Source organism: Sander lucioperca, chromosome 19 (genome assembly GCF_008315115.2).
Source record: "Sander lucioperca isolate FBNREF2018 chromosome 19, SLUC_FBN_1.2, whole genome shotgun sequence".
Lineage (NCBI taxonomy): Eukaryota > Metazoa > Chordata > Actinopteri > Perciformes > Percidae > Sander > Sander lucioperca.
This window is the reverse complement of record NC_050191.1, coordinates 21,530,585-21,545,410: the sequence shown is the minus strand read 5'-3', so window position 1 is coordinate 21,545,410 and position 14,826 is coordinate 21,530,585. Positions and strand designations below refer to the sequence as shown.

General features: G+C 41.2%; 1 protein-coding gene across 3 annotated transcripts; it reads right to left on the bottom strand.

The window, feature by feature from the left end:
* Positions 1 to 1,176: 1,176 nt before the first annotated feature.
* On the bottom strand, positions 1,177 to 12,616 carry LOC116041960 (breast cancer metastasis-suppressor 1-like protein-A). Of its 3 annotated transcripts, none has more exons than XM_031288052.2 (10): positions 12,340 to 12,615; positions 12,012 to 12,102; positions 11,150 to 11,277; positions 8,893 to 8,972; positions 5,741 to 5,837; positions 5,253 to 5,342; positions 5,046 to 5,110; positions 4,921 to 4,960; positions 4,519 to 4,651; positions 1,177 to 3,071 (listed from the first exon to the last, which is right to left on the bottom strand). In XM_031288052.2, exons 1-10 carry the CDS (start codon positions 12,473 to 12,475, stop codon positions 2,954 to 2,956), a joined length of 978 nt encoding a protein of 325 aa, XP_031143912.1. In that variant the 5' UTR covers positions 12,476 to 12,615; the 3' UTR covers positions 1,177 to 2,953. The 3 variants fall into 3 exon arrangements, with proteins under 3 accessions (XP_031143912.1, XP_031143913.1, XP_031143914.1); XM_031288053.2 differs by having other exon boundaries at positions 4,921 to 4,954; XM_031288054.2 differs by lacking the exon at positions 4,921 to 4,960 and having other exon boundaries at positions 12,340 to 12,616.
* Between the last annotated feature and the right edge of the window lie 2,210 nt (positions 12,617 to 14,826).

Here is a 14,826-nt window from a genome sequence, read left to right as displayed (position 1 = left end):
GAGTCCATGCACAGGTGTTTGTGAAGCAGACTCAAGGAAAGCTTCAGAGAGATGCTGCATGGCGTGTAGAGACAGACAGCCCTGTTGCTCGCTGCTGCTGCGGTGATGGGGATTTTCCTCTTTCTCGCTCTCCCTCTCTCTGTTGCGGTAGCAGACGTGGCCAGCGAGCTGTGATCAAACTGTGCCTTCATCCCTCCTCTCTTTCTCTCTCTCTCATCAGCTGGAGGCCTTCAGCAGCAGGGTGCCCCAGATTCACAGAGCACCTCCCTCGTCCTATCTAGCACAGAGGCTGTGGAGCACTACTGACACCTTGTGGCCAGGAAAATGGCATACAACGGAGAAGTGCAAGGAAAGCCTGGTGTGGGAATTCTAAGATGCACTGTCTTTCATGAATTTAATGGTGATAACCTAGTGTGACCATGTGGTAAATTATAGCAAATAACATTTATTTAAAAAACACCCATTTTGCTTATAAAGCTCTATCTGAATGGGAAATTCAACCAGTTAGCCTTTCAATTGATTCTTTTGAATTTCTGGCTGCACTGCTGTATCTAATCAATATTCCCAATAGATCAATCAAAGGTTGACGTGGTTCTGCATGGACAGTGATGGGGTGCAAGAAAATGGTACATTAGTGTAGATCCTGAATCAATACCAGTATGTGGAGTTTAATCTAGTGAGTGTTCCTCTGGCAGAAATACACGCAAGTGACTGAAAGGTTGAACACAGCAGACCAAAGAGCCATTATCAAATAAGACTAGCTCAGCATTTTTCTCCCAAATAAGCTACTTTTTTTTAGTTTGAGAAGAGTTTAGCAAGGGTAGAGCGAACCTCAGGGGTGACTTTGGGGTGTGCACTGTCAGGGAGTTTCTCCCTTTGTACACTGAATTATTATATAAGATTTTATCTGGGCTTTTTTTGTGCATGCTAGGCCAAATCCAATAGGATATTTAAGTTATATGCAAAGCTCTGATATTTTTATCCAAAGCTCTTAAGTCCAAGAAAAAGAAAATTAGCTTGACTCAAGCAGAGCAGTGCACGAGGATACTGTAATCACCTAAATGCACAGACACTTTTTTGTTGTTGCAAGAAATGCAGACAGAAAGCTTTTTAAAGTACAGTAGGAACACCATTCCACTCAAGTTGAGACGCTCTTTATGTGCAGGTTTGACTCTCTTCAAACGATACAAAGAAAATCTTTAATCAGCTGTACATGCATTGGCACAATGTCACGTTTTTTCTTTTCATCTCAAATGTGGAAAAAGGAACCATAATGCATAAAAAGGTAAAAACAAAGCAGAAACAAATGTATCAAAAGTTCCTCTCAGTGGATGCCACATTTGGCTTTACAGACACTTTATGTTTATGATATAATGTTGCAAGCACCTCTCTTTACCATACTGTTAGGTAATATTTTGAAATGCTGAAAATATAAAGCAACGGTAATACAACATAAAGCAAGATCCCCTTCAATGAATCAAGCATAAGTTACACATACGCAGAAGGTTCGATTGGACGGATTGTACACACACAACAATCCCTTAATGTTGCGTTCTCATTGTACTGTTGAGGATCACCTTTACCAACAGCAAGGAGAAAGATAACGGGGGGAAGAGAAGTGACAATTAAGAGGGAGGAACACAGACAAGAGAGGACGGAAAATGGGAGATACTTTTGGTTTTGCAGGTGTAACATTAACAATGCAGGACTTAACCAATCCTTTAAGCTATTTTAATCAAAGAACACAGAAAATGTGCTGAATAAAGATTAAAAAACAGAAACATGGCACTATGAGATACAAATAGAGGCTGTTATGAGCTGCCGCCACGGACAAAGATGCAGTTCACACCTGTGGAGTAGAGCAACTTTAGCCCGAATCCTGCCTTCAATGTTTAGTTCTAACAGTAGGCACTATGAGACGCATGGCAACAACATGGTAAGAAGACGGAGCGAAGAATCACAGTGAAGTAAAGACAAAACAGACACAGTCATCTCTATATACAGGGCACCTCCCGTTAGTGTATTCTTAAAATACAGTTTGAGGCTTTTATGTTTCTCTTAGTGCATGGGGCTGGCCTTGGGTTGAACTTAAAAAATATATAGTGCTGTGAAAAATTGCACTAAAACATCAAAAGATCATTTAGTACAGTGGCTCCCCAAGTGGGTTTCAACAATACTCCGGGGTGTTCTTGAAGAACAGTTTCATCTCATTATGTTCACAATATAATAATTTCCTCAAAATTGATTAATCATTCTCCATCTTCATATTGACACTTGTGCAATTTTGTTTTTTAAACTAAATAAAACAGTTGCTCAAACTGGGGTCCCAGGGGATCCGTATACAGATTTATTAGGCGCTACGGAGCATGAAATTCAAGTCTAACCAGTGGGTTCCGAGAGGCAAATCAAACACATTGCTGACGGCATCCTCACCTGGATCAGGGTTTCTCACTCACTCGGCCATTGGCCCGCTTCAGTCCTCTTGGTGCTAACACAGTACAGAGTAAGGCTTCACTGCATTGATATTGATAGTTCAGGACGGGCATCGTCTTGTCTTAGAAAGGCACGCGACTGAGCTCCGCAGTTCAAACTTCGCTACTGCTCCGGTTCCTCGCCCATTTTTTTCTTCTTTCTAGCAGCACTTTGCATTGATCTCCATTCCAGAGAAAATGACACTTAGTGACCTTGTCAATAATATCCACATACATACATATTTACAGGGGAGATCGACTCCTTAGACTAGATAGGTCAGTTGATATTTGTTTGTTTTCTGTTACTTATACACAGAGGGGAGGAAGTGAGGTGCGTGTTTTGTGTGTGTATGACTGTACATATGGCAAGGACGTAGAAATATACCACACGGAAAAGAGACAAAAAGAAACACAGAGATGATGATCTGTCCGTCTGTATGTGTGTGTTAAAAGTGTGTGTGTGTGTTTTTTTTGTTTTTTTTTTACGAGTGCTTGATAGTGTATTTGCCTTTCTGCAGCTGGGAGATGTACAGCTTTGACTTGGTGCCGTCCAGTCGTTTGAACCACACCTCGTCGTTGTTCATGGTGGTGATGATGGCACTGTATGACACAAACAAACCACAGTGTTAGCGCAACATCAATTTCCTCGACCCTCACGACCAACACAGCATGTGACATTAGGGCTGCACGATTTGAGGAAAATGGTGTGTAGGTGCAGTGAGAGAAACTACTTGTACAGGTACATGAGATAAATTAATGAAATTAATGAAAACGGGTGCTGTAAATAGCCACAGCCCTGAAAAAGGTTTGCACATAATAGGGAGCTACTCTTTGACTGACGTCAGATGAAATAAAAACTGCAAGTTAAACTCCACAAATAGAAGATCATCATGGAGCTATTTCACCACCACCCACAATTTATTTAAAAAATCCAGCTGCAAATCGCTCCTTCATTTCCTCTGTGCATTGCCGTGTAAACACCCCCTACATACTAAAAACCAGCTCAGAATTAGATGTTACAACAAGAATTAAAGTTCCATGCATCTGAGCCTTGGTGCTCTGTAGCATAGATTTTCTAAGTGTCTGGAGCTCTACTGAAGGGATAAACTGCATTAATAAACCTATTTCCTCTTTCTCCTATAGGTGTTCAGTTAGGTTGAAAGCTGGTTAGGGGAAAAGTTCCTGGCTACATTTTATCGTCCACAGGCTGACTGACTGGTTTGCTGTACGGGTGTCCAGATCCTGTTGCGTTTGTGTCACCGCTCAGCGGTGCTGAGGGAGGGCGGTGTGTTGTGAAAAACGGACATCAATGCACACCCGGCCTCTATTCACTCAGCACCCTGTCCGGACAACACGCACCAGGGCAGGACGCACAAAGAGCAGAGTGTGCAATCACAATTAGTCAGCCTAATACTCACAGTGTCGCTCTTTGTTTAAATCCACCAGGAACCATTTCCATTACAAATGAGTCTCCCATGTGACCACCGCATGTCAAGTCACACAGACTCACACAATGTGTCAGACACACAATCATTTTGCAGATGAGTACACACATCGTTTAGCGTCATTACTCACACGTGCTGTAATCAATAACCCTGCTCCCACACTAGGGTACCCACACTTTTTAATGGGCAAAATTTAAAAACTTTTCAAGGATCCATAATAAAATCTTCATGACCATTCACAACGTATAACCTAAACAGAATTGTATAGTATACTTTAAATGTTAATTATTGTATGAAAACAAACAGCGACCTTTTACAAACAGTTGGTTATGTTCATATGTGTATGAAGTGAAGAAATGCACGTAATGGTAAAAAAAAAACGTAACGCATCGACGCATATCAGCACTACGTTTCGTCGACAGCTACAGAAAACATATTTGCCGTCATGTTACATTATGTTAAAGGTTATCCGTGGAAGATTAACGTGATTAATTTCATTAAACACAACAATATTCCATAATTTTTTCAGGTTTTCCCATGACCGTGGAAACCCTGCCACCCCCATACCCACCCCAACGCCCACCCACACCCACACACCCTACCTAGTCGGGTACTCGTCCTTCCTGTTGATACAGATGGCCTGTCCCCTGCAGTACCACTGGTTGTCATAGAACAGTCGACCGTCCTCGAAGCGCACCACATGGTGATGTCTGTCAGGCTTGCAGGCTGCAGGGACTGGAGGAAGAGAATTAGAAGGGGGAAAAAGGCAGTGAGGTAGTGAGACAGGGACAGCGCAAGTTTAAAAGATATACAGCACAAAATGTAAAAAAAAAAAAAGGCATGACAAAGACAGATGAGGAGGTAACATTTGTCTCCTTTTCAGCTATGAGCGTGAGTGCTTTGAGCTGAAAGTATTGAATCAGCCCTGTTCCTGTGTAACTGTTGGTCGATCGCTGCACTCAGACAGATATTGACTGAAACCAAGGACGAGGACAAACTCTTACCGTCCACCTTCACCCTGTGTGGCCCCAGTGATGCCATCGCCTGTGGGGGGAGGAAACAGACACAACTAAAAGGTCCAAAATCGCAACACAGACGCATGTGAGTGCTATGCCCGTTTCCAAAATACCTTTCTTATTGCGGTCCAGTCTTCGAGAATATCAAGATCTTGCAGCATGTAAACGATATAAGGCCGTAATTGAGCGGTTAAGGAAAAATGTACGGTGGCAGGAAACATTTGTCTTAAAAAGCACATCATTCAAGGGCTGCAGCCAAATGTGGTGTGGGTGAATGATGAGGGGAATAAGACAAGGATAGGACAAAGGGAAAAGGATATCAGAAACGACAACAGGCTTCTTCTTCTTGACAGGGCAGAATGGGTCTTTTTTCTTGTTTTTCCGTGACTGCAATCCATCATTCCACAACTCTGGAAAGCAAAGAGGAAAGATTAGAGAGAGGAGAAACATTGTGCTTCTGAATGATATTCCCTTCATATTACAATCTGGACAAACTTTGCATCTTGTGGGTTCATATGTTCACAATGTTTATTCTGTGATTATTCATTAATACCACTAATCGTACTCTGTATCTTATGTTAGTACAAAACTATTCATTGATAGGTTTGTCAGTTGACGTTTTGATAAATGTATTTTGTATGTAATGTATGTATTTTTTTACTTACTGTTCAACAAAAAATCCAAATATTTACCAAAAAACTAAATGAAAGTGAGTAATGCTTTTTCTCTATTCCATAGCAGTATAAACTGAATACTGTGGGTTTTTTGGGATGCTGGGCAGGATGTGACAGTGAGCCCTAGTTGGTACCTGAGGTAATGTCAATACTGTGTCTGTCTTCCTCCAATCTTCTTATCTTCTCCTCCAATTCACTCTGCACAGTGTCAAACAGCAGCAACTTCTCACTCTGGAAGACAGAAACCAGAAGGGAAAACATCATTCATAGGTGTGATTGGCAAAGGACAAAAAAGCAGGAAAATATACGGCGCACCCATGACGCTGCGACAGCCCCCTCCCCCCCCTCATTTAAAAAAAAAAAATAAACCATTAAATGGCACTTTCTGGAGAGTTTTGTGCAAAGAAATGGAGAAATTGAGTCTTAAATGATATGTAGGTATTAGGGCATTTAGCATTTACATTACTGTTAATCAGTCATCACTTGATCACACATTGCATTACCTTGTTATAATATAAATAATAATAGTGCCACATGAAGAGACAGTGCAGCATATGACAGTAGCAACAGCTGAGAAGATTTGGGTCTGTGGTGACCAGGTCCACCTCACACAAACTTCCTTCTCCTATTCTCTCTCCTTACTACCACACCCACACCCACACCAGCCCACATTACCACGCCCATGCAGCCCCACCCACGGACATTTACGGATTTTTAAACATTTAATGTAACTGGCAAACAATGCTTTCTACTTTTTAAAGAGCACACGTTTATAACAAATTTTTATTTAGCAGGGGGGGGGAGGGGTCTGGGTGTCCTCCCCCAGGAAATTCTGAGGGTAAAAGACTTCAATTCCTGCATTCTGATACATTTTTAGGCACCAATTTATGGTAAAAATGTCAATATTTATTGCAAGGAAATCACAAAATTCTGGTGGCAGGTAACAATTCAAAATACAAAATATAATGGAATATTATTATATTCAGTAGTCCAGTAAGGAGGCTTTCACATTCGGGACATGGGCCGGATACAACAACACTTGACCCTAAAGTCCAGTTGTTTGTATGATTGACTTAGGCTACTTAATCAGTGATGTTGAATATAGCCTAGAGTGTAACGGACCACCACAGTTCATACATACATGTGAACCGCGGATTAATTGCAGAGTTTAATCTACATAGTGTAAAACTACTACGTGAATGGGGCATAGCAGAAAGACAGAGCAGAGCGACGCTGCTTGTTCAGGGTTTTCATGTGTACTCCTATAGGCCTACACTTTGCATCAGGCGTTAAAACCAGCTGTACCGAATTAGACTACTATTTAACGCAAGACGTTTTTAACCGCTAATAAAACTGTCTCAATTTAATACTGATGCCGTCAGACGGCCGCGCGGACAGACAGCAGTCGGAGTTCTGGCAGAGCTCTGCGCCGGTCAGCAGCGGCTTCTCACTGTACAGCCGGTCCCCCAGAGCAGCATGATCACCGGGAGGGTCCAGTCTGAACCCTGCAAACAGAGATCCCGTTTGAAGGTGACATGATTGATTTTGACTGAACGTCTCAATTTAAGTAACCTCTGATCGGGTCGTAGCAAATTAAGTAGCTACACTAAGTTTAAGATTAGGTGTTGGTCATTCTCAACACCTTTCTACCCCCCCCCACACACACACACACTTATCAACTCTGGACTCTGTGCTGCTGCCAGCCTGTTTAACGTACGTTACTCACCATCGATCGACTGTTAGCTTCAGCTGGCTAACGTTAGCTGTCAACCTCCCGACTAGCTAGTGATCTAGCGAGGATTAGCCCTTCAGACCACAGTGGACTTCAGTGGACTCTCCATCCAATCTCCCGACTGGACCTTCGTCTACCACAACTGCCGGACTCTTTCAAATACATGTACTCCCTGTCTCCGCCGATCACTTGGTAGCGTTGGTCAGCTGTCAGCTTACGCCAGCTAGCTTCGGTTAGCTTTGACCGACTGACGGCTCGCCCAGCACATCTTTTCGCTGTAGAGCTCTTTTAGCCATGTTTCCCGGCTCAACACTAAGATGGAAAATGGTGCTCCTAAAATATTCCTCACTGCAACTTCTCAACGTCATCTGCTACGTCGCTTCAGCTTGCATTGCCAACATAAAATAAAAATATTGTCCCGTTGTCGGCTTCAGCTAAGAAGATAGTTCGCTCCCACACGTCCAAAATTCTTATTCAAATAACCTTCCGCAACGATTGCAGGCTCTTTGGTGGAGCTCTGCTTTGAATGAAGTTACATCGTGACAAATTAATGGACCACTTGCGGAGTGATATGAAGACATGAGTCAGAGGCACAAAAAACGTTGACAGCAGTGACCGGTCATTTACGAGAGCTTCATTTTCAGGTCAGAAAAGCCGGATTTCCGGAATTATCCGGAAGAATCACACCCCTGATCATTAAAAATCATCACCAGAAGTACATAAGATAAGATAAACCTTTACTGATCCCCAAAGGGAAAATTCAGGTGTTGCCGCAGCACGAGACAGATTGAGTGCAGATAGAGAAGTACAAGTACAAAATCAAAAATCAAAAAGAGGCAGTAGTAAAAGATTAAAAGTAAATTAACTATACAAGAGCAAATAAAGACAAGTTATGAGGTAAGTGATAAGTTAAAGTGTACAAGGTAAAGTGACATGGTATGATATAGACTGGGTTCAATTCAGTCTAGGTTTAGGTGGTGGTTGTAGAGGCAGTAATTTAAATTAACAAAATGTGTGTTGACGTGGAAAAAACAAACCTAACACCCACATAAGCTAGGGGTGGGAAAACCAATTTAAAAAGCCTATGTATCGTGATGATTTTTAGAATTGATTCTTTTCTCCAGAATGGATATTTTTCATTTATTTATTTAACCAATGATTGACCTAAATATTTTCTGTTTATACTGTACAGCTGACGGCCACTACATCCTATCCGTTTCCAGCAAAACTGACTGAAAGCAGAAAATCTATATCTATGTAATCTATGTACTTTTTCTAACAAATAAAATAAACATCAGACATGTGATGTGCATTCTTTTTAGAAAACAATTTTTAGAAATGTCTCATGATATATTGTGTCTAGATTATTCAACTTTTTGTTTTTGTTAAAGAAGGAAAAGAAAATCACAATACTCAATACTATCGAATCGCAATACTTGTAGAATCGCAATAAATGAAAATCGCAATACAAATTGAATTGGCACCCATATATCGGGACAAAAGCATATCGTCCCAGCTCTAACATAAGCCCTGACTCATTTGTTGAGCTCTTACCTCCCAGTGTTGGCAGGCAGCCTGGATCTCACACTCGTACTTGTTCTTCACTGACTCCAAGCACAGCTCCTTGTAGATCCCTGTGACAAGCATTAAACCATTAATCAATCTGAGGCAGATAGCAGTAATGATTACATTTTTTAATAAAGTGATTATATAGCCTTTTAAAAAAGGTGCTGTACTTGAAATATGGTACTGAAAAGAATTCAGTCTGGGCCGGGATTGCTTCCACACGGCTCTCACTAGAGCTGGGCAATATATCGATATTATATCAATATCGTGATATGAGACTCGATATCGTCTTAGATTTTGGATATCGTAATATCGTGATATGACATAAGTGTTGTCTTTTCCTGGTTTTAAAGGCTGCATTACAGTAAAGTGATGTACTTTTCTGAACTTACCAGACTGTTCTAGCTGTTCTATTATTTGCCTTTACCCACTTAGTCATTATATCCACATTACTGATGATTATTTATCACAAATGTCATTGTGTAAATATTTTGTGAAAGCACCAATAGTAAAAACTACAATATCGTTGCGGTATCGATATCGAGGTATTTGGTCAAAAATATCATGATATTTGATTTTCTCCATATCGCCCAGCCCTAGCTCTCACCAGTTTGATTGACATTTGAAGCCCTGGGCCAGGAATGGCTGCACTGCACACGGCTCTCGCCTCTGACGTGACAAGCAAACATGGAGGTGGCTGAGCCGTAATGGCGTGCTAGCCGTGAGCTAACGACAGCAATGGTGCTACCACTGGCTAGCTAATGGCTGCTGCCCTGCACTGCGCACTACCCGGGTCACTAATACGGAGTTCATACCACTGATCAGCGCATCACGAAGGGAGAGAGAGGGTGGAGGACAAGGGGGGCGCTAACAGCCTCAGTTATGCTCCCAAACGGACACAGACATGGACAGCGGCGGACACCATCAACTAGGGCTGTTGAAATTAATCACGGCATCGCGTTGCGGACCTGGACGATTCTGCATCGATGCAGTGACAGATCATAATGATGCATCGTGATATTGAATCGATTTGAATCGTTGACAGGATAATAATTAAATCGAAAGACCAGTGAAAATTCACACTTGGAGGACGCATTCCACAGATGCGCAGTAGATCGCTATCAGAATCAGAATGGGCTTTATTGCCAAGTACGTTTTTTTACACATACAAGGAATTTGTCTTGGTGTTGTTGGTGCATGTCACATTCTCTAGATGTAAGAAGGATAAGAAGAATATAAACAATATAACTATACATATATATACACACAGTATGTATTAATAAAGATAGAAAATAAAATGTAAAATAAAATAAATAAATAAGTAAATAGGAACGGTACAGCAGAGTAGGTACAGTGGCATGAGGAGCCAGAGGTGGAGTGTGGGGAGAGTCAGGGTGGGTTCTGGGCCTTGTTGATAAGGCTAGTGAGGGAAAAAAACTGTTCATGTGGCGTGAGGTTTTTTTGTCCTGACGGAACTCAGCCTCCTGCCAGAGGGGAGTGACTCAAAGAGTTTGTGTCCGGGGTGGGAGGGGTCAGCCACAATCTTTCCAGCACACTTCAGAGTCCTGGTGGCGTAAAGGTCCTGGAGTACCACTTGTAGCGTAGTGGTCACAACAAATTGGAGCTACATGGATGTCTGCACAAAGCCTACATGTACACCCTCTGATGACCCTCGCAATGTGGAAAGATTAATTTGCTCGATGGTGTTTTAAGCCCCTAACGTCGACTTCAAGGCACCTAACCCTAACCATTGCCTAATCCTAGAGCCTTCAAGGCAGCGCTGCCTGGACGATGACGTTGGGGGCTTAAAACACCAAACACCGAATAAGCTTGTCTCAAGTGTGACTTAAATCTCTGCTCAGGACGCCATTACTCAACTATATCTTTATATTGCAAATATTTGTTTGCTGCTATATTAATGTTCTGAATGTCGAGTACAGAACCTTTAAAATTGTAAAACAGCACATTAAGTTTAGCTGCATATCATTAAAGCAACTTTAATAATTTGTACAAGTACAAGTGCCACAATCTGCTCTGTTTAGCTTCTTTTTTTCCCCAGTATTGGGGTGAAATGCAGCGGTATGATAGCTAGGAGAATTTAATAACAAAGAGTATTCTTTGCTTTCGCCATAGTCAAGTATATTTCATATGACATCACTGTCATAGGTAGTCAAATTCTGTCTATTAAACCAAATTGAAATATAAGTATATTACAGCAAAAGCCTGTGTTATTACAATGACCCACCAGCAACTTTGGTCCTGATCTGCATGTTCTCCTGCAGGTTGGCTAAAGGTTCCAGGTACTCCTGGGCACAGCCAGCCATTACCTCCTGCAGCTTGATGTCCACTTGGCTCAGACGCTCCTTGTATAACCTGAACAGCAAAAAATAAGTAGGGAAAGAATATCATTTCATAAACCTAAACTAGCTGGGAACACTCCTGCGTCATTATAGCATTACAGTGAGCCAAACAATTAAAAAATGTCTTGTAACTTGTAAGCAAATGCAAAAATAATGGTAATAGGTTATGATTAAAACTCAACAGGTCTTTAGAAAGTGTAGGCTATATGAGGAAAAGCAGAATAAAGGAAGAGTTGCAAAAAAAATATCTGATTGACGATGAACTGATGATTTTCTAACTCTCATTGGTGAGCAAAACAGTGTCCTTGTCTCTCCAGAACAGGATGCTGTGGCACATCTACAGAAGGACACTGTTTATTTAATGCGCCTGCCAACACCAGCTTAGTTTAATATATTATAAGCCATTTTCAAAACTTAATTTCACCTCATAATTATATCCACTTTGTCAGAAACTGCTGATAAGAAATATTGTATCTGACCCACAAATATTTACAAAAAATTGGCAAGCAGCTGATGTACATTTATCCCAGATGACCACCTGTTTTTACAGCTATATGGAAAATATGGCTGACCACCACCACTCTGAAAAAGGTCCAACGTCCCAAGTATCCCAAGCAACCAGATACAATGTATCTTAGAGGCTCTGGCACAGAGTTTAGTAAGAGTTCAACTTCAATATGAAGTACACTGTTGACTCTGATCAGACAGCAGTAGGTGAAGGCTGTGTTTTGATGGGAAGGAACTTACTGCTCCTTCAAGTCAGTGAACTGTTTCTCCAGGGTGGTCATCTCATCCAGGCACTCCATCCTCCTCCTCTCACAGTCCTCATCATCCATCTCTGTTCACATAAAGACAGAACAGGTTTAACATCACCTCCATATACTGCTTTCCCTTTCAACCACCCACCATCGTCGACATCATAGCATCTCCACCCCATACTGTACGTAGGTGAAAATGTCAGCTACTTTTCAACAGCAACCGCCTTTCATGATGCACCCATGTCTGACAGACTAGCATTTTTTTTTTTTTTTTTTTTTTTTGCTGTGGGTTGATATTTAAGGCCTTTTCTTCCTACCCGAGCTGTCTCCATCTTCAGACACGGACGAGCTAACCGTGTCCTCCTCGTCTGTGCTGCTGCCGTCTTGCTCGGGAAAATCCACCTCCATTTCTTCGTGGTTACTTTCTTTCTTCTCCCGGGAGTGAACGGGCATCGCGACTTCCAGACAAGCCGGTGTTAACGAGGGTAGAATTTTATCCCAAATTAAGAGGCAAAAAATACCTCAGTCGGCTAACCGGTTAGCTTGCCCGCATCTAGACAGCTGGTAATGCAAACATGGCCACCGCCAGCCAATCAGACGGAATTTTACTGAGTCTGTCCAATCAAATGTTGGTATGGGTAAGTCATTTCTACACAATGATTTTAGGGACTTGTAGTTTTTAAAGTTTTTCTGACCAACTAATACGTAGGCTACTGGTTGTGCAGGTATAAAAAGCATATCAATGTAGCTGTATACTAATACAGCTACAGGCTTTAGGTGTTTGGAAAAAATTATATTATTTATTATCAGTGTTGGGCAAGTTACTTCCAAAATGTAATACATTATAGATTACTAGTTACTGTCATTTGAGAGTAATTAGTTATATTACAATATTACTGTCTCTGAATTGTAATGCGTTACACTACTTTTGCATTACTTTTGAGTTACTTTCACCAAAATAACAGGGGATGTTTGATTTGGCAGCTAGCTTGTTAATTTCACCACCGGATCAATAAAGTCTCCTCTTTATCCACTTTAATACTTCATAGATTATTCATATTTTGTATAATTAATATAAATATGCAAAGTAACTAAAGCTATAAATAGTATATAATATAAATGGATAAGTAAAATGTATAATAGGCAAGTAGGAGAAAATGAAAATACTCAATTAAAAGTACGGCATTGTTGTAAAATGTTTGTTTATAGCACTTGAATAAGAAATTCATGTTGTTTAGTTTAAAACACTCTAAAGGAAATGTTCAATTATAGTGTGATTAAAACTCACTATTTACATTATTTACAGTACTTCATTTACAGCTGATTTGTGAAAGGTAGCCTACACAACCTTATTTAACAGTAATTTAGTTTTACTGCGAACCGTCACAGGAAGTGCTTTTATTTTGAAGTAAGCTACACGGAAGTTGTCTGTTGTGTAGCCTACTCTTGCTAGCTTACTGAGAAGCAACATGTCCGTCAGGCTCAAGTTGTTCACTTTCTTGTTTGTAAAACTGCAACAATTGAACAGTAAATGGTCACAGTAAAAGACAAGCGCTTTTGGTCGTCATTCGAAGCCATTCCACTACAGGCATAGTTACTCTCCACGGCTGATAAAATGCAATGATATTTACGTGTAGCAAGCCTCAACATTAATTCCCGACATGTTTATATCTGTCAGCCGCTGACGTACCGTCACCTGTTGGGACATACATGCTGTCCGTACCGTCTCTGGTTCTGACCACGGGAACAGAAACAGGACAGCTCACTTCAACGCAGCGTAATAACTCCTGAAAATAATGTCCATCTCGCAAATGTATCTGTCTCTGCAGTCATCTCAACCATCGAATACAGCGACAGGAAAATAATACGCCTTTATGTAAAAAAGAATACATTACTGTAATTGCGTTACTTTTGTAACACGTTACTCCCAACACTGTTTATTATTATATCATATGTTCTTTGTCTGTTCGTTTTAATCTTACCAGCACAATACTTTTTAATGCATTAATGTGTTACGGATAGCCTACAACTTTTTAAGTCACCATTTATAAACTGTGAATAAAAGCTTGATTAATGGTTTATAAATCATTTACTCATGCTTTATAGATGCTTTGTCTTTTTAGTTATGTAATTCATCATAGAGACCCCACAATGGACTATTTAACCTTTGACCTTCTTACCTTGTGATTTATTAAAATGTGTAACTACAGATGACTTACCAGCTTTTCTGATGATCTAATAGGGCCTTTATTCATGATTTATGAACATCTAACTGCAGCCTTGATAATTTATTATCCTTTATTAATTAACATTAAGTAACTCAAGGACCATTGATGACTCAAAAGGCAGAGAGACTGTTCACAACTTGGCAACTAGAGAAAGCATTTCCTGCTGAAAATGCGTGTGAATGCTGATACTCTTCTCCCTGTGCACCAACAGCTGCACCTCCAGTCACCAGTCCGTCAAGCTCCTGAAGTTCGCGGACAACACCACCCTCATTGGACTCATCTCTGGTGGGAATGAGTCCGCCTACAGGTGGGAGATTGACCACCTGGAGACCTGGTGTAGTCAGAACAACTTGGAGCTAAACGCTCTGAAGACAGTGGAGATGGTTGTGGACTTTAGGAAGGACGCAGCCCCACCTGCCCCCATCACCCTCTGTGGCTCCACAATTGACACTGGAGTCTTTCCGCTTCCTGGGAACTACCATCTCCCAGGACCTCAAGTGGGAGCTGAACATCCATCACCATCTGGTATGCTTCTGCCTTTGCTAAGGACAAGAGCAGAGTGCAGCGTATCATCCG